The sequence below is a fragment of the Cupressus sempervirens genome, chromosome 7 (assembly GCF_028749045.1).
Source record: "Cupressus sempervirens isolate cs-2001-9-10 chromosome 7, ASM2874904v1, whole genome shotgun sequence".
NCBI lineage: Eukaryota > Viridiplantae > Streptophyta > Pinopsida > Cupressales > Cupressaceae > Cupressus > Cupressus sempervirens.
The window spans coordinates 314,780,211-314,807,694 of record NC_143124.1 but is presented as its reverse complement, the minus strand read 5'-3'; the positions used below and the strand labels follow the sequence as shown (position 1 = coordinate 314,807,694).

At 32.2% G+C, this 27,484-nt stretch overlaps 1 protein-coding gene across 1 annotated transcript; it reads left to right on the top strand.

The window, feature by feature from the left end:
- The first annotated feature begins 1,643 nt into the window (after nt 1–1,643).
- On the top strand, nt 1,644–3,271 carry LOC149546684 (uncharacterized). Its single transcript, XM_089794031.1, has 3 exons — nt 1,644–1,979; nt 2,077–2,778; nt 2,894–3,271. The coding sequence occupies exons 1-3, from the start codon at nt 1,644–1,646 to the stop codon at nt 3,125–3,127; spliced, it is 1,272 nt and encodes a 423-aa protein (XP_089650157.1). The 3' UTR covers nt 3,128–3,271.
- The last annotated feature ends 24,213 nt before the right edge of the window (nt 3,272–27,484 follow it).

The following is a 27,484-nucleotide window of genomic DNA, read 5'->3' as shown; positions in this document are numbered from 1 at the left end:
TATTTACACTAATTTTAAGTAATAGAATATTATTAAACTTTGTGAAGATGCCCCATATTTCACGTCTTATAATTAATGATCTTTTTAGAAAATTACATTATTTTCACTTGTCATAAATAATACCCACAAGTAACTATCTAGCTTTAGATAATTATTATAGAATAATTAGAATAATTAATTCAAGGATGCATGATAGATAAAGCATGCAAGATGATATTATTTCTACATTAATCTTAAGTAATTGTTATTGATGAAAATTACTAACATCTCATAACTATTTCAATTGATATGACTATTACATTCTTTGTTGTAGTAAAATGGTAGTAATCATGTACTAAAAGTTGAACATGAGAACATTCACACAAAAACAAACGTTATATATAGGAATAGATAGATATAACTCATCAACACCAATACTTGTAGATGATATATTTGATGCTTATGTATTTAAAGTCCTTTGGAATGAACTATACCTATGGTTTAGATTTGTACAAAATATAATTTACAATTTTTATTTTTTTACTTATATATATAGAAAGATGTAAAATGGCTTGTCCAACATGCAAATAAACATACACTCAACTCTTTTCTCATGAAAAATTTTATTCAAAAAATTACATGTATAAAATAACTTTATTCTATTATAATTAAATATATTTGTGTGTCACATGATCATCAAGATCGACATGGTTAACTCTAAATCATATTGCATTTCTACATATTCAATATCAAGAGAGTTGGTGCTTGTCAAAAGAATTTGCATCACATTAGTGAATAGAAGCTTGAAAGAAGTTCTATTTCTAAGGACTAATATTTTTAGGGTTCAACTAATTTTAAAAATTGAGTAAAAGTTACAATTTTATAAAATCAATTTATGGAATTATATCTTAGCACCTAAAGACATGTATTCATAAATTTCTAAAGATAAAATGTATATTATTTTTCTAGACTATGCTTGGTTAAAAGAATGTTCGTTAAGGAATATATATAAAGAATAGATGAATCAATGACCTACTATATCTTAACTATGTGAACCTCATTTAACTTGTTAATGAAATTATAATTGTAACTCCACTAAAAACATGTTATATAATTGAAAATTAAAAGCTATAAATCTAATAATTAATTTGTATGAATTCCATGTGTTTGTCCATGTATTTGAAAGTTCTAGAAATTCTCTATGTTTATGTTTATTTTTTTAAGCTCATATGAGATTGCAACGAAGATTTTGACAAATTCCTAATGAACAACTACTGCTACATTAGGAATCTAATTAGGACAAAATGAGGTGAGGTGATAATGGCGGAACACCTTCACCAAAATATTATTATATAAATCGTTCTAAAAGCTAAAAAGGAGTGTGAAATCGTTATGTCCTTCGAAACTAGAACGAAGTATTCAGCCATATCTACCGGGACAGTTAAAACTACGTGAATCGGAAGAGACGTAATGTACATAACTTGAGAACATATAGGTGAATATATATTTATTTACGAGAGCATGTGTTTTAAATTGCTCCTTGTCTCTTTCTTGCGGCTTCTGGTGAATTATAACGTGGTTCATAGGCAGACCTGGCATCCCATCTATCTATATAAACCTCATCACCCCTTCAAAATTTCCCAAATCAATTTCTGATAGCTTTCATGGCTGCCTTTCCGAAAAGGTTTGGCTCGACGCTCGTATTTTTCTTGGTGCTCGGCATTCTTACTGACTTCGCTTGGGTATATACGAAATTTGGACTGTCTCCTTCCATTTCGACTATAATAGATAGTCTTGTGATCGTAATCCCAACAAGAAAATGTGTTGTTCGTTTGTGTTTGCAGGGAAAAAATGAGGAGGTGATCTTTATAGTTGAGCAACCTGTAGAAGACGGAAGCGTGCTGAAGATTGTGGGAAACAGTTCCGAATTGGGCAATGGGATCATTTTTGATGCTCCGATCATGACGAAGGAGTACGATGATGTTTGGAATCTCACTGTGGTACGTTTGTTTGTTTCCTCCTAATCTATTCTTCACCTCATAGAATATTATATCTATAGCTCACCTAACGATCTCTTCTTGTTCAATATTTACATAGATGCTTGCTGTAGGAGAAGCGTACGTACTGAATTTAGGAGTTGACAACTGCACATGTAGCTCACATGAGCCCTACATTCTTGACTTGCAAGATGAAATCAATAACCCTGTAAATTTGACCGGCTATTTCAATTGTAGCTCTTGCTTAACTCCAAGCCCGAGCCCACCACCACCCAGCCCAAGCCCTCCACCGCCTAGTCCACCACCACCTAGCCCAAGCCCACCACCACCAAGCCCAAGCCCACCGCCACCTAGTCCACCACCACCAAGTCCAAGCCCACCCCCACCTAGCCCGAGCCCACCACCACCCAGCCCAAGCCCTCCTCCACCAAGTCCAAGCCCACCCCCACCTAGCCCAAGCCCACCACCACCAAGCCCAAGCCCACCGCCACCTAGTCCACCACCACCAAGCCCAAGCCCACCACTACCTAGTCCACCACCACCAAGTCCGAGCCCACCACCACCTAGTCCACCACCACCTAGCCCAAGCCCACCACCACCTAGTCCGAGCCCACCGCCACCTAGTCCACCACCACCTAGCCCACCCCCAACACCTAACGTGGAGGTGACATTTGTTGTTGAGCAGTCCATGGGCAGTGGAGTGTTGAAGGTTGTGGGAAACGCTTCTGTATTAGGCAACGGAAACGTTGATAATGCTCCGAACATGACGCTAACCGGTGACAATGTTTGGGCTCTCACAGTGGTATGTATATTAATTTTGTGCAAGAGAGTATTTCTATTGTTTTGGTTTCTCATAATGTAGAACCTGAGCTGTCGTAGAACTTTATACTCATTGCACACTTTCGTTTGTTTTTTAGCCATTGACTGCAGGGGAAACATACGAGGTGAGTCTGACTGTCAATGATTGTTATTGTACTACAAATCATACCTATCATTTCACGGTGCCTATAGAAGAACCTCACGATATTGTGAACCTAGATGACTTCTTCGATTGTAGCCCCTGCTTAGGCTCAGATTCGAGCAAATCGATGATGTTCACTGCCATTCACGGTGTTGTTAAGATGTTCTATAATTTTAAGCATCTTGTCTAAGTAAATTGTTGGGTCCTTTTATGGTCACTATTATAAATAAGTGCTATAGTTTGCACCTTCCCATGTTATGTTTATGTGTATGAGTGGAACCATAATATATGTTATATTTAATTTATCTATGAAGATTAATCTTATCAAGTTGTCTAGCAAGGTTTGTCAATTGTGTGGATATTATCAAATATAGTTAAGATATTTACGTTATTTTTCAAAATAGTTGAAAACAAATAGGCTTTATGTGTGATTGAATTATACATATTTTAACTATTTGTCATAGGCATAGTACTATTGTAATAAAAATTAAGTATTTTTAAATATTAGTATATTCTCAATATTTTTTTATAGTTAAGATGCACATTTCTTACATTTATTAATTAATAAAAGTAATTTTGACCTATCTCATTGACTTGAACAATTGGGTTCTTATATGCAAAATTTTAGCCAACTTTTAAACAGACTAAATTCTTAAATGTCAATTGATCAAGTAACGTAAATTTTTCTTTCTATTATTGAAAAATGGTTATATATTTAGGCATGAACATAGTTTTGTCTAGTGAAAAAATATAAATCTATATGAAAATTATATAAATTTGTTCTAACAAATAATTTTATTCTTTTTCTTCAATATTTCTCTAAAAGAAATTAATATCAAGAAATTATTTTCATATAATTAAATGAATTAGATCTTTCCTATTTTAAGAAATTTTTTTTTTTGGTATTTTTTATCTGTAAAAGGTGAAAACCATTTTATTATATATAAAAAAAGGGTAATACATTGTATTTTACTCCATTCAAATAGGCACTGTTGGGAAAGAACAGAGAAGAAAACCTCCAATCTTAACTAGGAGTTTCATCCTATACAAACTTATATATTAAAAGGGGCATAGCATAGTTTACATAGAGTTAAAGTGACATTATATATATAATTGAGAGAGAGAGAGAGAGAGAGAGAGAGAGAGAGAGAGAGAGAGAGATCTATATACACACACACACACACACACACACACACACACATGTATGAATGTGTGTGTGTGTGTGTGTGTGTGTGTGTGTGTGTGTGTGTGTGTGTGTGTGTGTGTGTGTGTGTTTCAACATGTTACTTTAGTGATAACATGCAAAAGTAATACATTTCCATTTGATAGAGTTAGATATTCCCTATTCTCCCTCTACTTTCTATCTTAAACCTCAATCTCATTGAAATTGTTAGCAAGATTAGAAATCTCATTATTATCCTCATAGATTATTATCCTAACTAGTTATTGTTCATTATAATCTGATCTGATTAAAAACCCTAGGTTGTTTATAGGTTCTTGATACAAGTGGGGCTATGAATAGCACAAGAATATTCTAAATAGGGGATGTTTTAAATCTAATTTTAAGGTTAATGTTGATTTGTAAGTAGTAAGAAGCTGTGTGGATGAAATCTAATAAAACTTAGGCAATGTCTTATTAATGATAAAGATTCAGTATAATGACCAAGTATGAGACATGAAAGATCAGCAAGAATGTTACTAATGGGAGAAACAATATCGCCAAAAGGTTAGTTTTCAAGGACCCAAGATCTGTCAATGTAATTATGGTCTTCTTTTAAGGGAATGAATAATAGGACATCATTAATCTAAACTTTATTCAGTGAATAATCTTGGCCATTAGAATTGCATCGATTAGATTGGACTATTAATAGATAGTGATACACAATGATAACTTAGATCCAAAATATTAATCTTTTGGTGCAAATTCATAATGGGTATATTTATGATACTAAACATCACCATTGTTTCAAGAAAACATAGGGGAAAATAGATATCATTTGAACCATATATTTCTATTTCATATAATATTTCAGTAATGTACAATATGTATGGATTGGAGAATCAGTGTACGAAGCTCATTGAGAGGAACAAAATTGATGAGTAGGCTAGATCCGACCAAAATGGGGTGAATCGTGCATATTACAATGGAGAAAGGTCAAAAATCTGTAAAGGAATATAACCTACATAGAACAAAATCTAGATCCCTTAAAGATACTAGAACCATAGCATAATAGAACATGAAGAAAACAAGGAGGCTTTGAAAATCATTTGTAATTCCAAATGTATCATAGACCACAAGGACAGAATAACATAGTGTAGATGTTTTGATCTTGCCTTAGAAAAACACTCTTTTGTTTTCCGAAACACCTTGATATAATTGCTATAAAGTTCATCAACTTCCAAATGCTGACTACGAGGGAGAGAAAAAAGGCACTCTTCTCTTGGCTATATCTATTTAAATTTGGCGTTGAAAAGTCCAGCTTGCTAGGTCAAAAATCCACACCAGGCTGAATGTATTCATTGAATAGGGAGAGATAGATTAGAAGCCAATACTTTGTTGGGAAGGGAACCAAGGTTATAGAAAAGGTGGATGATATCCCCACACACAAGAGCTAAGCAAGAGACAAAAAAGCCGACAATGTCACTATTTGTATGTCAGGTAAAACTAAAGTTAAGAAAACTCTCATCAACAACCCTAATGATGGTAATTCTATACATGTCACTGATAGGTTGAGTATCTAACTCCATCACTCTCATTTCATAGAGCCTCTAAACACAATAGTTTGCACTTCACATATATGAAATATAATTATTGTAGTTTCCATTTTAACAATATTTATTTGGTGTTAAGTGGAAGGGTATTTAGTGCATCATAAATACCCCTCTTAGTGTTAAGGGGGAGGGTATTTGGTGTTAAGGTGTAGGATATTTGGTGTTGAAGATGTACTAAACATCTCTCTTAGTTATCTAACATCATGTACTTTTATTTCAACTTTTTAAACTTATACATGCTCATGTACTTTTAATTTTCTATCATAGAATATTAACTCAAATTTAATTAAGTTAACATAATAATGAATAAATAGGGTATTTTAGAGGTGAAATAAGAAAAAATAACCTCCCAATGAATAGGATAAAAATGTTAAATGGTTTGGAGAAATGAATGAAAAAAATATTATTGAAATAAACTTGTTGTTATATGATATAAAATTTAGAGAATTATCAATATGTTATTTAGTTTTGTAATGCAAATCTTGACATTCATTACCAAAAGAATCATGATATTTGTGATACATGTGAAATGAAGGGCTATAAGATATTGAATATGTTCTTTTTTTTGTTTAGGTATATCAGTCATCTTAGTAGAAAGAATTTTAGGTAAAATTATTCCTTGTTTAATAATAAGACGAAAGGATATGTTGGATAATGTGTCACTAAGAGATGAGATTCATGATGATCATATGAAGGTTGAAGAAAGTATTATTGATCAATCACATGAAAGCATTTCTCCTGATAGTTTAGAAAATATGTTTCTTAGTAGTGAATCATCCTTTCAAACCTTTTCTTCTAGTCATGAACAAATTTTGAAGGAGACACAAACATCTAATAAGAAATTTTCTTCTAACATTGTTAAAATAATAGAAGCATATCATCTTGTGCTACAATACTTACAAGAGGCTGATAAAAATAAAGAAGTGTATCTTACCCCACAAAAGATTCAGGACATAAACAAATGCATTATGATTTAGTCGTGGTAAAACATGGATAGAAAGAGTTTAGTTCTAATGATCTTGTCTACTAGTTCTTGAGGAATCCTCTTCATTGTTAGAACTTGTCCAGATGATGTTTTCATAAAAGGAGAAAGAGTTATCTTTTATTCTACTCTTGGAAAGGATCAAACAGATGGTCAAATGGTAGGATATGGAAATGTGAGTGGACCCAATCTGATAAGTTATACTTTATTATCTTATTTACAGTAATAAAAAAGAAACACTAAAACAAAATCTTGCATCATAAACAAATTAGGCCTTGGAGAAATATGTCATGATGAGATGATTAAAACATGTGAAGAAAAATGATTTTATGATGATGTTATTTTGAGAGAACTCTCTTCACATGATTACCAAGCTCAAGTTAATGCTCCTCATCAAGTAGTCTTATCAATGGATATGTACTCCAAGATGGAAAGAGTATTTTCTTCTTCTTATGAATATGATATAATGTGTGTTTAAATAGGAGAAAAAGAAGAAATACATGATGAGGAAATCTAGTTGGATAGGGATGATTATCCAAATTGGAATAATTCATAGTAGATGCAAACTCAATCATACCAATAGAAGAGAAAGAATGCCTAGTATCAAAGGTTAGTCAAGATTTCCATGATGAGTTATCACCATAAATCCAAGTAGAGTGCTTTTCAAATAGAAGAGAAGATAATAATTGAATTCAAAATCTTTGGAGATTATTACTTCAGCTCTTTTAAATGATGTCATCCATGATATGTAATAGGAAGTAGACTTGATTCTATAGACAAAAGTTTTTTGGGAGGCTTGGTTATTGAATATGTGAACCTTCCTGAAGAAATGGTACGTACTAAAAATACCAAAAGAATCATTAAAGAAGCAAGAGTAGCAATGGCACAACATAGGGACACCATACATACAACATAGGGACACCCTCCATGTACATATTCTAGTTAAGAGTTTTTGTTGTGTGTGCCCTATTTTTGGCTAGTATTTTTCTCTACTAGTACCTTTTAATGTTTCCTCTTTGAGTGACTATATAGCCCAATTTAAAAAGAAATGCCTTCCCCTACCTCTAGTTTCATCCTACATCCTTTGCAATCCTTGTCCCTAGACAGAACTAGTTGTTTCCCTGGTATTTACCATACATAGATTTATAAAGTTCCAGTCCAATATGTGAAGGGGCATATAAATTAAAGTCTTGAAAGATCTTCTAATTTATCACATAGTTTTAATGACTCTATGACCTTAGTGTCTCCAAATAATCTCAAGCTTTGTCCATCATTTCAATTTTTTGGAATTTGACACCTGAGTCCCAAACTATTATAGGTTAGTAAAGGCCCTCAAGAAACATATTTTTTATAATAATAAAAAATTAAACTTTAAAATATTAAGAAGTTAAGAGATGGGCCTTGAAGCGTGCATTTTTTCTTCCATTCTTAAACCTCATTACTTAAAAAGGATTTAAAAAAACCTCCTCAATCATACATCTTGAACACCAAACCTTAACCTCCAAAACTAAAATAGTTTAAGCTTGAAACCCAAAACACATGTTTTAGAGATTATTCTTAACTAGTGTTGCCAAATCATAGAGGTTAAATAATTTAGAGGTTAATAAACCCCTATAAAAGTTAGTTATTTAAACTAGGAAACTATTACATACTAAGGCTTGAAATGAGATGATTTAAAAATATCCAAGAATTATGTCATTTGTCCCAAGATGGGAATTATGAAATAAAGTGCAGAAATCTATTGAAAAATGAGTAATGGATGACATATATTCCTAATAATGTTTAGGAAATAGTTATAGTTATTTTCATTCAAGTGAAAGACAATAGGAAAATGGGTATAAGTGTGCCTTGGATTTAATAATAAGACAGAGGAAAATTAGATAGTATGACCTTACATTGGGCCTTGAAGTCAATGAACTTTCTTGACATCATTCACATAGACTTATTTTCATTTTGAACTCGGAGGAATTATTTTGACCCTAATTGATAAAATTACAAATCTAGAAGATCACTCATTAAGTAATTGGCAGAATTTTTCATGTGAATGTGAATGTTATCTTAAGAGATAAAGTAAGTGGTTGGAAATTTCAAAGGTTCAATTCTTCCTTGATTGACTAGAAATTATTTGGTAAAATTTTAAATACAAAAGAGTTGCAATTAATCGAGTAGATGGAAATAAATGACAAGTGGATGCATGTTTAGGAGCTATTATGAAAAGTGACCCAAACAAACTCCTTAGTACCCAACCAAATAGAATTAAATCATCAAAGATAATTATTATATCGAAAAATAAAAATTTACAACATATGAAAGTCCAAAAATATTTTTTAAAAATTAATTAAATCATGCAAAGAGTGACCCATGCATATCAGGAGTTAACTAATTATAACATTTTAGACCTCGAATAAGCCAAGAACTACATGGATAAAGGATTTCTCGACTAATTAGTTAATTAGGAATACATTATAACAAAGACAAAAGAATGTGACCCCTGAAACATTTGCAACATAAAAGATAAAATCCTATGTAAAACATAATCACCTTACAATAATAGATTAGCACAATCATAGATAAGGGTTTTAAATAAATAAAGTGATCATGATCTACATTTATCAAGAAAAAATTTGTCAATGACTTCCACCATAAACCTTAATCATTTAAACACTACATATTTCAAACATAGTATTAATATCGTGAAGATTGGTAGAGTAACAAACAAATATAATTGTAGCACAGATATTGTTCAACCCTTACATCTATCTAAGAAAATATCAATGAATAAGAAGATAAGAGAAATAAAGAGTAAATTTGATAACATTGAAACACTTGAAAAAAATTAGTTGCTTTCACTTTTCCATACACAAAAGAAGTTGCAAAAGCCATTGAAATTCAAGGTGTAGATACAAAATCAAAGAAGAGAATATTTTCTAACATGCAAACTGATGTGATTGAAATTGTTAAACAAGGTTTGAGAAACATAAGAAAGAAGTCTTGAACTAAAGAGAAGTCAATGGCAATAAAAGTAACGTTGATGTCTATTGTAAATAAGAATATGACCAAAAATAAATAAATATCTTCAATTTCATTTGAAATGGGTTTTAGTAGGAAAATAATGATATAATATGTTAAGAGAAGATCAATTATGGATGACAGTACTATGGAAGGCAATTAGGAAATCGTGTGTAGAGGACCTTATTCTAATAGGACTGATGAGGGATTAAAAAATGTAGTCATATCATTTTGGATTGATAAAACTCATCCTTTATGAAATATGAGAGATGTGATTAGGCATAGGATTGCTTTTGGTCAATATGAAAATCACACAAAACATTGGTTGGACACAACACAACATGAGATATATGTGTTTTTTTTAGTGAACATCCTAATGTAAAAATTGGGAAAAAATAGTTTGAAAGATTGAAGCCATACTTTGTGAGGTCAAACAAATTCTTTGAAATATGTTTTTGTCGTCATCATATTGAATCTGATCTCCACTATAAGTTATTTCAAAAGTTTTTAGAAGACACATATGGTTTTCACATAGCTCGTCCTAGTAGGCAAAGTGAGTTTATATCATCTATGTGAAAAAAATAGATGATCCAGTTGGTCAAATAGATTGGATCAAAGGAGTATGTAGAACATGTGGTGAATTGACTCTATTTCCTTTTAAAATTGAATATATTGATGTACTAAAAATGGTGAATTGCAAAAGTTACAAGTATGTGAAGAATGAAAAAAAGTTGGGAAAATAGATAGAAGTTAGAATATGTTGAGGAGGAGTTACCTATTGTAACATTTATGGATAGATTTAAGAATTTTATTTAACTTATATTCATCACACATTTTTTGCAAAGCGGAAAGCATAATAATTTCAAACTTTGAGAGTTAATTCCCACTTGGAATGATTGTATCAGTCATTGATTTTGCAGGGAATTATTCCTCTATTCATCAAAAAGAAATTCAACTAGATTATTTGTTTTTAAAGTAGGTCACTATCATGGTACATGTTTTCTATAGAGATGCACAATTAGATTTTGATGGTGTTGAGAGTACACTTGAAGCACGAGTCATTAAAAAGGAGTAGATCACTTTTGTATAAGTGATAATAAAGAACATGAAATTCACTATGTAGAACATTGCTTCAATATTTTTTTTCCTATTTGAAAGAAAAAGACATAAATATTGATAAACATTGTTTGGTCTAATGCCTGTGTTGCACAGTTCGAATTATCTTAGACCATTTTATGCATTATGTAGATATCATCATAATGAGAATATAAAACACATATGGAATCTCTTCAAGAGTGGGCTTGGAAAAGGTGAACATGATGGTGTTGGAGCTTACATCAAATGTACTCTATGAAGTATCAAATTAATTATCAGGGAGTTCATATAAATAATGAACATGACATCGTTGAATGGTTTAAGACACATTTTGCATCAAATGAGTTTGGGACATAATCAAGAGTGAGTTGATAGGTACCATATAGAGTCTTTTGGTAGATAACAGGTATGGATGTGTAAATTTATTTAAATTTTGTGAAATTAAATTTTAAAATTTTATTTTTAGATTTTATCTTCATTCGTTGAAGTTTAAATTTAATTTGTCTATAATTTTGTAATGAACTTTTAGGTATTAATAGAAAATACATGCATGGTTGCAAGAGGATAGAAAAGACATGTTCCTTACATTTTATCATGAGTAGAGCTAATCACAATTCAACATTGAAGAGAACAAAATAGTGATGTTTTTGTGATAGTTGCACTGATTAAGACCTTAAAGAATGCATCAACTAAACACACAGATATACATGTGTGTGATTTTTAGTAACACTTGATATTACTGATACGTTTAATAAAGATGATGAAGATTATGATGATATTCCATTGATTTCTGATAATTATAATCATATCTTTGGATTGTTAAACATGGTTAAGTATCATAAAAAATAATCTTAACTTTTTATTTAATTATCAATGAATTGTCTTATATAATGTGTATACACATGTATGTATACTTGTTCTACAAGAGGTGTCTTTGTAGTGATTGATGAGCCTAGAAATCATGAAGGTTTTAGTTATTACTTATTGTGATATATTGCAAAGAGGACAAAGTGATATGACCCTGAAGAAAATGATTAAATGTTATATATATATATATATATAGGTAACTTTATATCTATCAAATTTTAAGATATTTAAATTTGTGGTGTAGCAACTATTGTGATACAGGGAACATATTTGAAGGAATACCAAATAGTCCAACATGGAGTACACTTTGTTGATTATCAATCTAACAAAAAAAATTTACAATACAACCATCTAGTTGCGCCATTGGGTTTTATCTACATCTAGTTAAATTTAAGCGTTTACATTGCAAGTGGAGACTAGACAATGAAAATCATAAGAAGATATTACATGTTATAATTGTACATCATAGTGAACTGGGCCTTGAGATGGTCTAATTTAATTTAAGTCAAATTTTAGGACCTTTAAATGTTGAAATTTTGATAATATTCATTGATTTAACAATTAGAAGGGATGCATGTTATATTAATCTAATAATATTGTCTGATCTATTACTTCTTCTTAAGATATATTTTATAAAAAATTGTATTAGTTTAGAATTGAACTTGGCTTGATATATAAAATTTTAGGACCTTTAAATGTATACATTATAATAATATTAATTACCATGGATGAAGGTTTTTAAGAATATTATATTTTCTTAAAAAAATTTAAAATAATGTATTGGCTTGCCTACTCTTCGGTATGGGGTGTGATGTACTACAAGGCTTTCTCACAAGGACTATTCCTCCTTAGGACTTCCAAAGGTCAAATCCAAGACATTGCTATTTTATTTTTTCTTCTTCCACTTTGGGTCCAACTAAGATCCAACTCCTTCACCTTGGTACATCAACTTTACAAAGAAAAATGAGAACAAGTGCTATTCTGAGACTTTACTACATTACCAAGTCCGTGTGAAATTTTGGAACTGTAAGAAATATTAAAGGCTTCCATCAGTATTACAACATTGATATGTATGAGTTTGGATCAACCAACAGTTCTACAATAACTAAAAATTAATATCTCAAACAAATTTCAACTAGATGTTGTTATTAGCACATTAAAATCACAATCATAGCATGGTCATTTCACACCTTATATAGGATTTTCTAACCTTGTATGGTCGTGCTCAAACCCTATCTAACTCTTTGCCCTCATTTTTAACTTTGCAAGAAAAAGTTGCAAAATTGCAATTTTGTAACTTTTGTGATTTTGAGCAATTTTTGCTATAACTTAAAATTCTTAATTATATGAGTTCACCAAACTTGGTAAGGGGTCCTATTAGGTCGATTTATACATTCTAGGATGGTTTTTGAACCTTGGTTAAATTTTCTACCACTTTAGTCAACCTAACCCTTATTGAGCAACTCATAGGCATAACAGCAACTTAGGAGCAAAAACCCACTTAGCAACTAAGTTAACCTTACCTAAGGACCTAATATGTCTTAATAAACCATTAGTGATGTGGCTAGAATAATTACAAGAAAAAATGACAAGAAAGAAGCATTAAGTACAAAGCAGACTACCTAGTGTTAGAATTATTTAGAATAACTGAGGGGGGGGGGGGGGGGGGGGGTGAATCAGTTATTCAAGGTCCAATGGTGTCCAATAAAACTTTCTCTACAAATCCTTAATGGAACATAACTGGAGTGGGGATGGTACCCACAAAATAACTGTGCACGATTTCAACCACTTCTGATGGTCTGCCTTGTTAAAGGCTACAACACATTGTTAAATGTGACCTTGTTAAAGGATTTAAGAACATTCAACTTGGAATGTCACCCGGTTAAAGGATTTACATAAAGCTGTTAGGCTCACCCAAGTCCATGGGATTTTCAGTCCCCTTCTCAAAAGAATCTGTCATCCCTCTCTAAGGATCTCCTATGCTCCTCCTAAGGATCTCTTATGCTTCTCCTGGGGATCTTCTATTCTTTTCCTGAGGCTTATCAACCTAGCTGTTAAGCTAACCTAGAAATGTAGGGTTTTTAGTATCTAATACAATGATAAGAAAGTATTAGAAGGGTTTTGACCTGATACAGATTGCAACCCTAACTGTGCAGATTTCATATCACTCTTCAATTCTTTTCGTTTCTTGGCTTCTCTTCCTTGCAGTGTTGATAGCTTGTTCACCCTTCAACATCTGTCTCCTTCAGTTCTTCCACTCATTATGCCAATGCAATCTCTTGTCACTTGATGAACTCAGAGTCATGATGCTTTGTTCTAGAGGGTTCATTTGAGAGACAGTTTAGCATTGGTTATCTCCATATGCATATGTTTTTATGTTGGTTGAGTTTGGGAGATGGTTTTATATTTGGGAATTTTCTTTGGGTTAGGAAGGAGTTTTCTTTGGTTTAGGAATGGTTTGTGAGTTTGGTCTTCTTGTGAGAGGCTTACATCCATAATTAATTATATGGTATGGTTTGGTTGTTGTTGAGGCTTCTTGTTGGGGTTTAATGGAGGAGATCATACTTGCAAAGTTTGCATCGAGAGGTGTGTGTAGAAGGACATGATACAGATAATGATTTGCATGGTTTATTTGGTCTTGGTTATCTTCTTGGATGTTCAACTTCACTTACATTGGATTTGAGATTGGTTGGGGATTGTGATGACTAGTTTGTGCTCATGTATGTCATGTGAGACATGACATGGTTATTCCTTTATCTCTTTCCTCTATTGGTTGTGGAGAATTTGGGAGGCTATTGGAGACTTGTTATGAGAGTTGTTCTTGCAAGATATCAGTTTATGTATTGTGGATGTCTTTGATACTACACGGATTCACTTCTCTGAGATGTTGTGAGTGGATTGGTTATAAATTTGACAATATCTTTTGCAGTAGGAGCTTCTTGGTATATATGTGGTAGGTATTGCTCTTGAGGCTTGTGATTGCAGGTTATAGATTGGATATGTTAGTGATATGAGATTCACTTGTTATACCTTTGAGGTATGGATAGTTGGATGGGTTGGCACTTTGCTATGGGTGCTATTTCAGCTATGGATATATTTTGACAACTATGGATACATGTGATTACCTTTGGATCAATTTTTTTGTGCTTGGCATTTTAGTTGGTGCATAATTTTATGATCTTTTAATGTGACAGGTTGGGTGTCTTTCTCTTTGGATGGCTGCTATGTATGTCCAGTGGCAATGACATAATAGGACGTGAGATCATTCATGTTTGAGATGCTGGATACTATGATTTTGTTGTGGGTACCAAGATGGAGCACTTGGTGTAGTTTGATCCATGATGGTGGATGTGCTAGGAGGAATTGTTCCCTTGTTCATTTATGTGGCTACAGATTGACCCTATGCAATGTATACAGTAAGTGGGAGATTGTTGAGATAATGGGTGTTGTACACATTGCATAATATTGTTATTTTATTATGTAATGTTGCATCTAGATGGACATGCAACATGTAATGATTCCCATCGAATATTCTTGATGAGTTGTATTGTAACATTGTGATAATATTTCATGTAATTATTTAATATTGAGGAAAAGAATTAAATGCTCAATATTAAATGCGGGGTCAGTGGGTTAGGTAGCACATGGTTTATGTAATACCACTTAGTGGTTTTGTGGGGCTTGCTACTATATAAGCAGCCACAAGTGTAGTTGTTGTAGAGTAAGAGTGAGAAAGGCAAGAGTCAAGCAGGACAAGGCTTAACAGGTTAGCCAAGGGAGCATTTTTGAAGGTTGAAAGCATGGCATGGGATGTGTGGATTCGTGCTTGTTCACATAGTTTGCTCGATTGTCGCTATGGCCATGAAGGCATCCATGGTTGTATTACAATAGTATTTTTTGCTAAAAAATACATGGTGATGGATGCTTTTGGAGGCTGGGTTTTTTTCTCAATGAGGGTTTCCCAAGGTATATCTTGTGTCACAATTTTTAGATATGTTTTCTATTCCCTTGCATGTGGATTTTAATTCCGTATTTATTTCAAATCTATTATGAGTTATGTGGAAATGGTTATGTTCTTTGTTGCCAAGTTTCCTTACACCAAAGACAACCACTGAACTAGTAGGATATGTGAATCCATCATTATCTGTGATTGGTTGTTCAATATTTTATTTACCTCTTACATAATGTGCTAACCAATAATTTTATTTTTCATCATTCCCCTCTAGTGCAACCAATGCAAAGACATGTCCTGGCTAAAGAAGATCTGATAGATGGTTATCCTCAAGTGAACTTTCCATGTCATCATTTCTGATAGAGGGTATTATACACAATGGAGTAAGATAATGTGGAGCCCATGTGTCCACCCACTCACTCGACTCACAGTGATCCCAATCACACTAAAAATAACTAGAACAAAAGCAAGCTAGTTGTCATATCCAACTGGTCCATGTACTAGAATCAAAGCTTTGAAATAAATGCTTTTTTGATGAGTCTCTCACTGTAGTATAATATGATCTATCACCTATGGACCCTTGCTCAACCAACCAAAAGAACCTATCTACTATTGAATCAAGAGTCCCCCTATGATAATTTTTAACTACACCAATCAACAATGCTATGCGCATCAAGAATCTATGCTCCTAAAATCTTCAATTGCTCCTTAACTAGAGCTCTCTTCACACATGTCCTTGCTCCATCATGTTCCTCTTTCCCATGGCCGAACTCAAAAGAACTCCAAATATGAGGCACCCCCCTGTCTATGTGCATCCTACACAACCAATAAAATATGCAAGCGTTCTTGAATTGACCTATAAAATTATATTACCAAATGATATGTTTATCCATAGAAATTGCATGGTCTTGTAAAAAATTAAAATAATTCTTGAAACAATGTTGCACAAACTCATGAGAGTGAGATCTATCATCACCCATATAAAAATGGTACTCTCTAATAATCTTCCAATTATCTTCCACACTATCAGGGGCATGTCTATACATTATATGGACAAAAATAGCAACATGAATGGAGTTGTAATACTGAGATTATGTCTCATTTTGAGGCTGCAATATGCAGTTCTCAGCAATGTCAAAAACTAACATAATAGTGCCAATGGAAAAAGTCTCCATACACATTCTAAATTTTTGATCCAACCACTGAGACCTATGACTATATATTACATACTTGTAGAAAGGATTGTCTTGAAATCTGAAATAAAACTAGCCACACTAATTTTTTTTGCAACCAATTCACATCTACATCCCTCACCCCCACTCTTCAATGTGTATTTCACCATTTCATATACCATTTTTTTACTATTTTCTTCCCAAGATCTTGTTTGCACCACTCATGGAAACATGTGGCAAACTTGGATAAGCCACCACATTCTAAACACTTCTCATTTAAGAAAGCATTTCTATAAGAGAAACAAACATCAACTCAATGACATAAAAATTGATCTAGCAAGTCTCTTGATGATTTTGGAAGAGCACTAGCACCAAAGTTCTCCAACATTTCTTTACTGTCAAAGTAGAATGGATGGAGCATAATAAATCATTATAAAAAACTTGACATGATATTTGCAACAACATGTATTCCAAATTTTAGGTGGCACACAATAAAATGGCTTCAAATATTCAAAAGCCCTTTGTAACATATGTAATATTGGAATACTCTATCTAAATTGTTTGAACAGTTGACATAGTTTGACTTACCTCCAAATAATATTTAGGATGTGGTGTCCAGTCTCTGATGTAAATTATAAATTTTAACATGTCTTTAGCGTTGGGTGATACTCTTGAGCTAGAGCACCAAAATTGTGTAATTTCTTCCTTCACATCATTGGATAACTTCTTTTCAAAATGTGGAAGTCTCCAACCAAAAGACCATGCTTCATTTTGAAGAGGATCATCAATTCTCTCTCATCAATACAAGTCTATCTCATATATGTACCCTTTCTTAAATGATGACTTACCAAAGAGGTTGTAATAACCCTTTGAGCAATTCTCTTATCCTTCTCCTTGACATTTTTTCCAATGCTATTTAGAGCACTAAAAAGATTCTTCACAATAATGGCATTTCTTTCCAATTTTTTATTGACATGAATCTTTAATTTGAAAAGCATAGGTCTCATATTTTGCATCTTTAATAAGTGTATAAAAAGTTGACATTATTCCACGACTGTCTTCTTGTTGAAAAACATCTTATATAGCCTTGAAGCCCATAACCAAATGGTTCTTTCTGAATTTTTCCCTTCCAAATTGGTAATAATCATTTCACCAATTTCAATTATCCATTTTGGTATTCTAAAACCTTCATGTCAATTATAATTAGGAGATATGTAATGCTTGTGTGCATTGTCAATTTCGACATGGTCAATCATACAATTTACATTATGACCTAGTAGCATTTCATTCTCCAAATTTTTATTCTCTAAATTTTCAATCCTAGCATTATCATTATCAATTCGTATATTTTCATTCCCCAACTGCACATATTCATTATCCATCTCCATGATATCACCTTTACTCAATACATCATCAACTTGACTCACATTTAACATACTTTGTCTCTTCCTTCAGTGATTTAGCTTGTCCCTTTCCCTATATGTTACAATGTCTTCATTCGATACCTTCATTTTGGATTTAGCCTTTCGATGACTACTTCTCTCCATTCAAAAAACAATATTGAACATCTAATCATACATTATAGAACCTTTTTCTATCATATGGGCCCCAAAAATCTAGTTTTCTCGAAATCCATGAAAATGGCCTACAAAAAATGTGATTGGTAGTTCTGCAATGACATGGAATATGATGGGAAAAGCATGCCAGTATTTTGGGTACATAGTCTCATATCAAGTATCTGATCTAAAATCGAATACCCAATATGATATCAGGTACTCAAAATGGATGCCCAAATTTTGGAGGGAACTCAAAATTTGAAAACTGTGGGCAATGTCAACAAATTTGATTATTATATATGATTATTATATTATATTTTTATGATTTTGCCTATTATTATTAAATATATTATAGTAATATATATTATTATTTTTATTATTAACTATAAATATTATATATATATGATTATTATATTATATTATTATGATTTGTGCTATTATTATTAAATATAATATAGTAATATATGTTTTTATTGTTACTATTATTAATATGACCTCTAAATCTATAATATATATATATATATATAATTGTTATTGTTATTATTATGACCTATAAATATTATATATATATGATTATTATATTATATTATTATGATCTTTATTATTATTATTAAATATAATATAGTAATATATGTTACTATTGTTATTATTATTATGACATATAAATATAATATATTAATATACATATGATTATGTTATATTATATTATTATGATTTTTGCTATTATTCTTAAATATAATATAATAATATATATTAATATTGTTATTATTATTATAACCTATAAATATAATATAGGTCACCCTAGGGACACATTTGGTTGGTTCGAATGCATCAAAAGGCATCATAGGTCAACCTATGACCCCTTTTGACCCATTTCATGACAACATATGTCCCTAGGGACCCTACAACACCTAGGGACCCATTTAGTTGGTTCTAATGCATCGAAAGGGGTCATAGGTTAACCTATGACCCATTTTAATCCATTTCATGACAACATATGTCCCTAGGGGGGCCAAGGCATCGAAAGGGGTCATAGATTAACCTATGATCCTTTTGATGCATTTAATGACAACATATTTCCCTAGGGGCCCAAGGAGCCCTAATGACTATTTACCAAGATGAGACTCAATACAAAGGAATTAACACCACTAGACTATTTCAAGAAGGAAACCCTGAAGAAATTGATGAAGGTATTGTAGATCTGATGGAAAAGAATGGTTCCCTAACTGAAGAAATTAGAAATCTCAAAATGAAATAAGAAACTCAATAAATATTGTTGTGTGAGAGAACTGAAAAGAAAAATAAAGTTGAAGAAGACAAAGTCATGATTAACGAGGATAAAATAGTATTCGCTAATAGATTGCAAGAGAAAACATCATATGTAAAAAATCTTTCCAAAATGTAATTGGATGCATTGAACAAATTGATTATTGTAATTCAACAGTTAAATAGGAAATATATTGAAATCACAAGCTTGAAATCATAGAATGACCTACTGCAGAAGGAATTAAGAGCTAAAAGAGAATATCCTAACAAGCCAAGTGAAGCCATAAAAGAATTTGAAAATTTGATGGAATCACCAAAACCTAACAATGATACTACTGTATTCAGATAAAAATCTACTAAAGAAGGAGAATCTTCCAAGAGTGGTGAAAAAGTAGTAAGAAAGAATAGTAAACTGACTTGTCAAAATTGTTGTAAACTAGGTCAAACAGTTAATGTCTATAGGAGAAGAATTACTAATCAAAGCCCTAAGAAAAAATCAGAGGAAACTGCTACAACCAAAACAAAAATGACATCAAGTACATGAATGTAGGACCATGACTATGAACACTCAAAGATTTGAAGGCTATTGCTACAACTACGAAAAATATAGACACAAGGCATATGAATGTAGATCCAAGCCAAAAAGTTCATCCAACAAGAAAATCAAGATAAATCACAAAGTAAATTCATATGATTGGGATTACAACACAAGGTACATTTGTCACTATTATCAACAGTATGGTCATGTTTATGAGGATTAGAACACATTTTAGAGGCAATTACAATAGATGGTTAAGTGTGACTACATGCTTTAGTTGTTTGAAGACTGGTCATGTAAGGAGAAATTGTCCAATAAGGTCACCAACGCCAAGCAATGAATTCAATAAGGGAATAAAATATTGTTGTTAAAATGGTAAAAGTTTAGATAAATAGGGCAAGGAAGAATAGAAAATATTACAACACATCAAGTGCAAATGAGGCCACCTCATCCAATAGATGAAGTGATCACATCACCCTTAACTAGGAAATCAAAAGGTATGTATGGGACTAATATCTCAATGTTATATGCTATGTTAGCTCCAAAGAATTTAAGATTTGAGAAGATTATATATACATGAATTAAGATGCAATGTATTGGTTTGAACCTAGAAGAAATCTTTATTTTTTTTGTTTTTCATGTTGTTGCCAAACATGAAAAGTTTCAAAGTTGTTGCCGATTGAGAATGAAATTTTAGTTGTTGTTAAGTGATGGAATCGTGTTGGTATTTTATGAGCTCACTATGGTTTCTAAGTCTAGTGGGAATCATGTATAAGCTAAGTGATGAGGAAATATTATGATAGCTGAGCTTACACCTATGAAAGTATTAAGCATTTATTGCCAAATATCAAGGGTTATATAGTCAATTTTTGACTCATTTGCATTTACCAGAGGTTGAAGAGAGAAAGAAGAGAACAAAAGTGATTTGAGAAGGAAGATCCAAGTTTTTTTGAACTCAATATAGTTGCTACTCAAATTATTCATCAGATTTCAAATGTATTTCACCAGTGTTGAGTTACATTGTTTGATATTTCATAAACCCTAGTTACTTAAAATAAAGTATAGCTCTTCTACAAGTGTTAGCAAATAAGGAAAGGAACTTTTCAATTTTCAATTAATTATTAATGATGTTAGACTAACACCCTTCCAAGCTATTGCTAAGACAACATACAAGGGAGACCCATCTGGTGCATTATCAATGATACCACCAAAAGTTATATTGATCCTATATGTGAGATGTTTCTATACTGGAAATATTGGAGAAGTAGGACATATGGAAATAATAGATGAAGACAAAAAATTATGTGATAATGGAATTTTGAAGGAGGAATTTAGAATTTTTGAATGAAAAGGGTTAAATCATGCCCTAGATTTTCCTCAAGTCATTAAGGTAGAATAGATATGAATTGTTCTAAGCCATATGCATGATAATTTTATTGGTTGTAGAATCAACCCATTGAGATCACCAAAAGGATCATCCTTTGAGTATTTGGGTAGTATGGAATAAAAGAGGGATTTAGATCCCCTAATTGCATTTGTAGTGAGAGTGATTGCTTAAAAGTTCTTTCAATTTAGTAGATTGAACAATATATCCTTCATGGCTATAGATTTGGGATTAAAGATAGTGAAGAAAGACTACACTCATGACCTGGCCAAGTTACAACTTCAATAGTTATCAAAATACTTGGAGTCCATAAGGAAGGGAAATAGTGCACAATGAAAATTTGGTACACTATAATTGTCTATATTTTCTTCTATGTGCAAAATACATATCCAACCTTTGTCCTCATAGTGTGGAAGACCAAAAGGTCAGTTACATTACAACTTATAGATCTAATTAAGTAGTTTGGAGATAATTTTGAAATAGTGATGACAAGCTAGTTCGAAGACATTAAGAAAACTATGAAAGAGAGATTAAGGATTCCTATGTGACTAGTTGAACAATATCACAATGATGTATGTTTTCTAGTTAATGTAGATTTCACATATGTGCAAGAAACTACTCCTAGTGTTACATTGTTGAAGCCCTTTCCATATGAAGTCAATTTAGGTGAGGCATCTATAGCTATTACAGCTTTACTAGAGGAGGAAATTGAAAAGAGTGTCACCTCATTTGGAAACTATGAGGAAACCAAGCCTAGGATCATAATTGATTTAAGGATAGCCATTGTGATGAGAAAGAATAATTATCTTGTGAAGAAGCCTAAGTAGATATTTGGTGAAGGAGGAGAAGAAGATGAAGATGAAGATGATGAAGATGAAAATCAGGCTCAAGCCCCATTAGCATTCACTCTAGGCCAAGGAGAAGACCAAGAAGAGAATGTAAAAGGTGTTGAGGAAGAAGAATCCAAGGAAGAACCTAAGCCAAAAGATAAGAAGAAGAGGAAGGAAAATGATATTGTAGTGGTGAAACCGTATAAAGCTGTAAAAATATAAAAGCTTGTTGTACTTGTTAACAGGTCTAGCATAAGGGAAACTTCAAAGAAAATCAAAGAGGTAGAGAATCTTAAAGGAAAAAGTGTTGGAAATACAATAAGAAAAGTAAACTTTTGAGAGGGGGGAGTGAATCAGTGCTTTACACTTTGACCCATAATATAGTCATCACACATCCATCTCACATATTGAATAAGTTAAATGAAATACCATGTAAATCATTAGTATCTAAATTATGTTTGTAAGCATTCACACATATACAATATCATATATGATAACCTAGAAACCCTCCAATGACAAGGTGAAATTGGGGTGGGCATGATGACCACAAATCTTCACTACTTTAGTAATAAAGTGTATCCAATAAAGGTTACAATGTTTGATCATGAAACATGATCTACCCTATGAAATGTATGCCCGATTAAAGGCTTATAGAGACTATTAGGTCTCACACCGTTAAAGGATTTCAACACCCTGTTAGAAGTGTTCCTAGTTAAAGGACTTCAACTCACAATTAGGTAAGCACCTTGTTAGAGGATTTCAATGTAGCCTATAGGAATGCTCTATTAAGATATTTAACTAATTCACCTATTAGAATGTCTCAACATTGATCCTTCTTAATCAGATGTCTCTTTGTTGTTGTTTTTTTGCTTCCTATGTTCTACTTTAAGTGATTTTGTAATTCAATTCAAATAATAATACCTTGATCACCATGAATATCCTAGTTTGTGAGTGCAAAAGTCTCCTTTTTTCATTCATTCATTCCCTTTCACACATATGCAAAGTTTAGGGTCGATCCTCCTTAAGAATACTTAGGTGACTTAAGGTTAGGTATAAATCAATGGGTTTGATTCATCCATATTGCCTCTTAAACCTTCCCTTTACCTAATTGGGTACATGTAATGCATAGGGATTCCAACTTATGATTCATCCTTATCACCAAAATATCATTATTCAATCCTTAAGTTAGCCCAAAAATAGTTTACATAGTAGTTTGTGCCAATACACACTAGTACATTTTATATCAAATTTTGACCTTTATTTTTGACGTAGCTCTTAAAATGCTTGACTAATAATTTTTTTTTCATTTTTATGCCCAAAATGGTTGAAATTTCAACCAACTCAAGTTCACATAATTCGTTTTATGCCCAAGTTGGTCAAGATTTTGACCAACTCGGGTTCACAAAACAAAAAAAGGAGAAAGAAGAAGTCATTTTACCACCGGCCGAAGGAGGGTTTGTATGCATGTGCGTCACGCATAGGAGCTCTTTTAGGTGAGGTAAGTCCATGTTGTTACCTCTAGTAGCATATACGTTGTTTTTTAAAGTGATAGGCTGCATTGTTCAGTAAAACCCTCAACATTTTCATGCTTTGGAGATATAGCATTGGCCATTGGGGAACATTTTGAAAAATATTTAGGTTATGCGATGCCTATGCTTCAGAGGGCAACATTCATGCAAACAACATGCAACGACCATATTGGATGTGCGAGGCATCCTATAAGAACATCTGTAATAGAAGCATGCTCACTTTCTTGCTTCTACAATCATTCTAACTTCAATGTCTATGCATCCAGAAGCAATTAATATCATTTCCAATGCTACTTAAGCACTATCTATCCTCCTTTCTTTGCATTTACCCACCATGGCCACATTTTTCTGTTTAAAGGTGATTCTACGTTTTAGACTAGAATTTAATACACTAAATCTATCCTAATACTACTTTAAGACTTAGGAATGCAATAAGATAAAAGAGTAGAGAAATTCCTAACAACAGAAAACTAATTCTTGAACACTAATACATTAATAGTATAAAAAGTAGAGAATATGAGAGAATATGAGTAAATGGATAAAAGACTTGGAAATAAGAAGATTTTGGAGCTATCTCTATTTCATTCTTAAACATTACATTAAGGAACTTTGACTATTTAGTACTTTTAGTTTAGGAATGAATTATTAGTATCTGATGTTTAAGTCATTTAGAATAGAAGTAAAAAAAATACAGAAATGTATTATACATCAAAGAACTAGATGTATGATTGATGTATGAAAAAGTGATAGAAGCATAAGAACATAGGGAGCAATGTTCATAGGCAGATAACATAAGTTGACCACAAGAAAAAACAAAAATTTTGAAGGAAAATTATAAAGAGTTCACTACCAGATTTCAATAAAACTCAATTATTACATTTTGATAATCGATTGCAATTTGGTTGCAATTTGGCATTAAACACTTGTGAGTTGAACTCTATTATTTTGTGATTTTTGTAATGCTTCTATAATTAGACAGAGAATGTCATTAGATTTCATTGGATGGGAAAAAGACTTGTATAATTGGAAATAGAATCTCACAACAAGAGAAGAAGGATGAGCTATTAAGCTCTCTACAAAATATATCATTGAATAAATTTAAAAACAAAAATTAATGCTTACTTATAATAATTAGATTCAATTTAATTTTAGATATCTTTCAGATATAAATAGATAGAAGATCTTAGAATTAAAGGACCAGCCCTGAAACTTGACCACTTAATAGACACAATTGTTCATTAAATTTTAACATCACGCTTCTAAGGTCAAAAAAAATTGTGATGAGAATAGAAACATAGAAATTTAGGAGAATATAAGACTGGAATTGGTAATGGAAAAACAAATATCTAATGATCATAGTGCCTTAAATATTGAAATAAATATGTACAATGTTGAGCCAAAGGCTACAACACAACCAAATGTAACATGCCTGGAGATGGAGACTTCTAATGACTATAGAGATGCCTAAGCTTAAAACTCATAAGTAGCTTGGACATTCTTCTTTTCATAAAAAAAAACAATGATTGATAACATGAGTGAAAATCTACGATGTAGATATAGACCAATTTTTGGAACTCCCTTCATAAGTATTTTCTGGATTGTTGGTTTCCTCAAGAAAAGATGAGATATCTATGGGCAAATGAAATGCCAACATTTCCTAAAACTACTAACTTATCAGTCTTTCCAAAGACTCCTCCTTTCAGAACCTCTCCTTTTAAATTGTTTGAAGATACATTAATATGTTGAAGCATTTTCATTTTTTGAAAGTCATTGGAATTGTGCCTAAAAAATTATTTCTTCTTCGGGATCAATGTCTTGAAGATTTTTAAGATTGGTAAATGATATTGGTATTGAGCTCCAAAATGAATTACATGGAAGATTCAAATATTGCAAGTTTGTAAAACTTGTCAATGCAACTGGAATTTCACTTGAGAAGTTGTTGAGAGACACATCTATGGCCTAAACCATTTCCATACTACTCATTACTAAAATAGAACCTTTGAACAAATTACTTGAAACACTAAATAAAAATGAATACTCACAAGACTTGACCATTCAGGAGGTACATTTCCTTGTAGTCTATTGTAGGCTAAGTCCACCTTTTCCAAATTTATAAAATCTCCTTAAACTAGCAAGAAATTTCCTTAAAAGTTGATTGTTATGAAGAATAAGATGCCTTAGTTGTGGAAGATTGCCAAGAATAGACGAGATTTGACCAAAGATCATGTTTTCACTCACTAATAGTTGTCCAAGACTTTTTGCATGCCCTAAAATTTTTGGTATTTGCCCGCTTAAATTATTCTTGTCGAAATACAATATTTCAAGATTTAAAAGATGGTTGAGTGTGCATCGAATGATCCCATTAAAATGATTGTCAAATAAATTTAATCTTTCCGATTTTTTAAGGTTACCAATTCCACTTGGTATGTTCCCCTCAAGTTTATTATGGTTGAGACTCAATAAATATAGTTGGCTTGATAGTTGACTAATAGAAGGAGGCAAAATCCCACTAAGTTGATTAAAAGACAAGTCTATTTCATGCAAGGGTGAGCAATTACTCAAGGCTGATAAAAAAGGCAACTCGTTGTTTGTGTTTGTGAGATTATTCACCTCTATGGAAAGCAATCGAAGATTGACCAATTTTCCAAACTCCAACAACATTGTGCCACTTATTTGGTTCTCATTTAATTGAATTTTTTGAAGTTCAAAGAAATTGGAGAGGGAGGCTAGAATTTCTCTCACTAGTGCATTTGCACTTGTCTTTCTACGAATTTTTTTGACCAAATCTATAATTCCTTCTTTTTTCTTTTCATTCTTGTGTTGGTCGAAAAAAAAATTCTATGGCTGATTTGGTCAAAATTTTGACCAACCTATGTATTCTTAAGTTAAATTTCGACCAACTCAATGTGATAACAAAAAAAAAGTTTCATTCATTCATGGGTAATGCATTTCTTCATGTACATATTTATGCTGACTGTTGGGATTCCTTGAGCTTTGCCACCGACAAGGGCTTGCCATAGGCCTGCTTACTGCATGAGTGAGCACCAAGGTGAAGTGTAAGTTGGTTCGTAGCTAGGCAGCAAGCCACAAGTCATTGCTTTCTATTTTGTTTGGCCAAATCATGCACCGCAATGCCCTTTCTAATAATGCTTGCATTGTTGGCTACAAATGGCACAAGAAGCAGACAATGATGGATTGGAGAAGAGGTCTAAATTTGTGACATTTCTCGGTTTGTGCCAAATTGGTATTTCTCCATTCTCCTTTTACTAGTGTTTCAACTTATGTGCAGTTGCCTATATTTTTAGAAATTCTCCAAATGTAGTTGTTTCAGGAATTACCATATATTCTAATAAAATTCATTTAAAAAATGCTTGTTTAAGCCACAAATATGGGATGAATTTATTGTATCCTAAGAATTTGATTTGTAATGGGTATATGGCACCTCAAATTTTCTTGCAGCTCATCAAAAAATACTGTTCTAAGGAAACATTTTGGTAGAATAAGTGATGGGAAGAAGCTATGATTAAAAATTCATTTGCACATCTAATTTACGCTAACCAAAAACATTCTTAAGAAGAAAAAAAGGATGAAGTAT

What these genes read in the sequence shown, in the direction of transcription:
- LOC149546684 (XM_089794031.1), top strand. Translation starts at nt 1,644, where the DNA reads ATGGCTGCCTTTCCGAAAAGGTTTGGCTCGACGCTCGTATTTTTCTTG. An exon ending in ATGTTTGGAATCTCACTGTG is followed by an intron (nt 1,980 to 2,076) that starts GTACGTTTGTTT and finishes ATATTTACATAG; the next exon opens with ATGCTTGCTGTAGGAGAAGC. An exon ending in ATGTTTGGGCTCTCACAGTG is followed by an intron (nt 2,779 to 2,893) that starts GTATGTATATTA and finishes TTTGTTTTTTAG; the next exon opens with CCATTGACTGCAGGGGAAAC.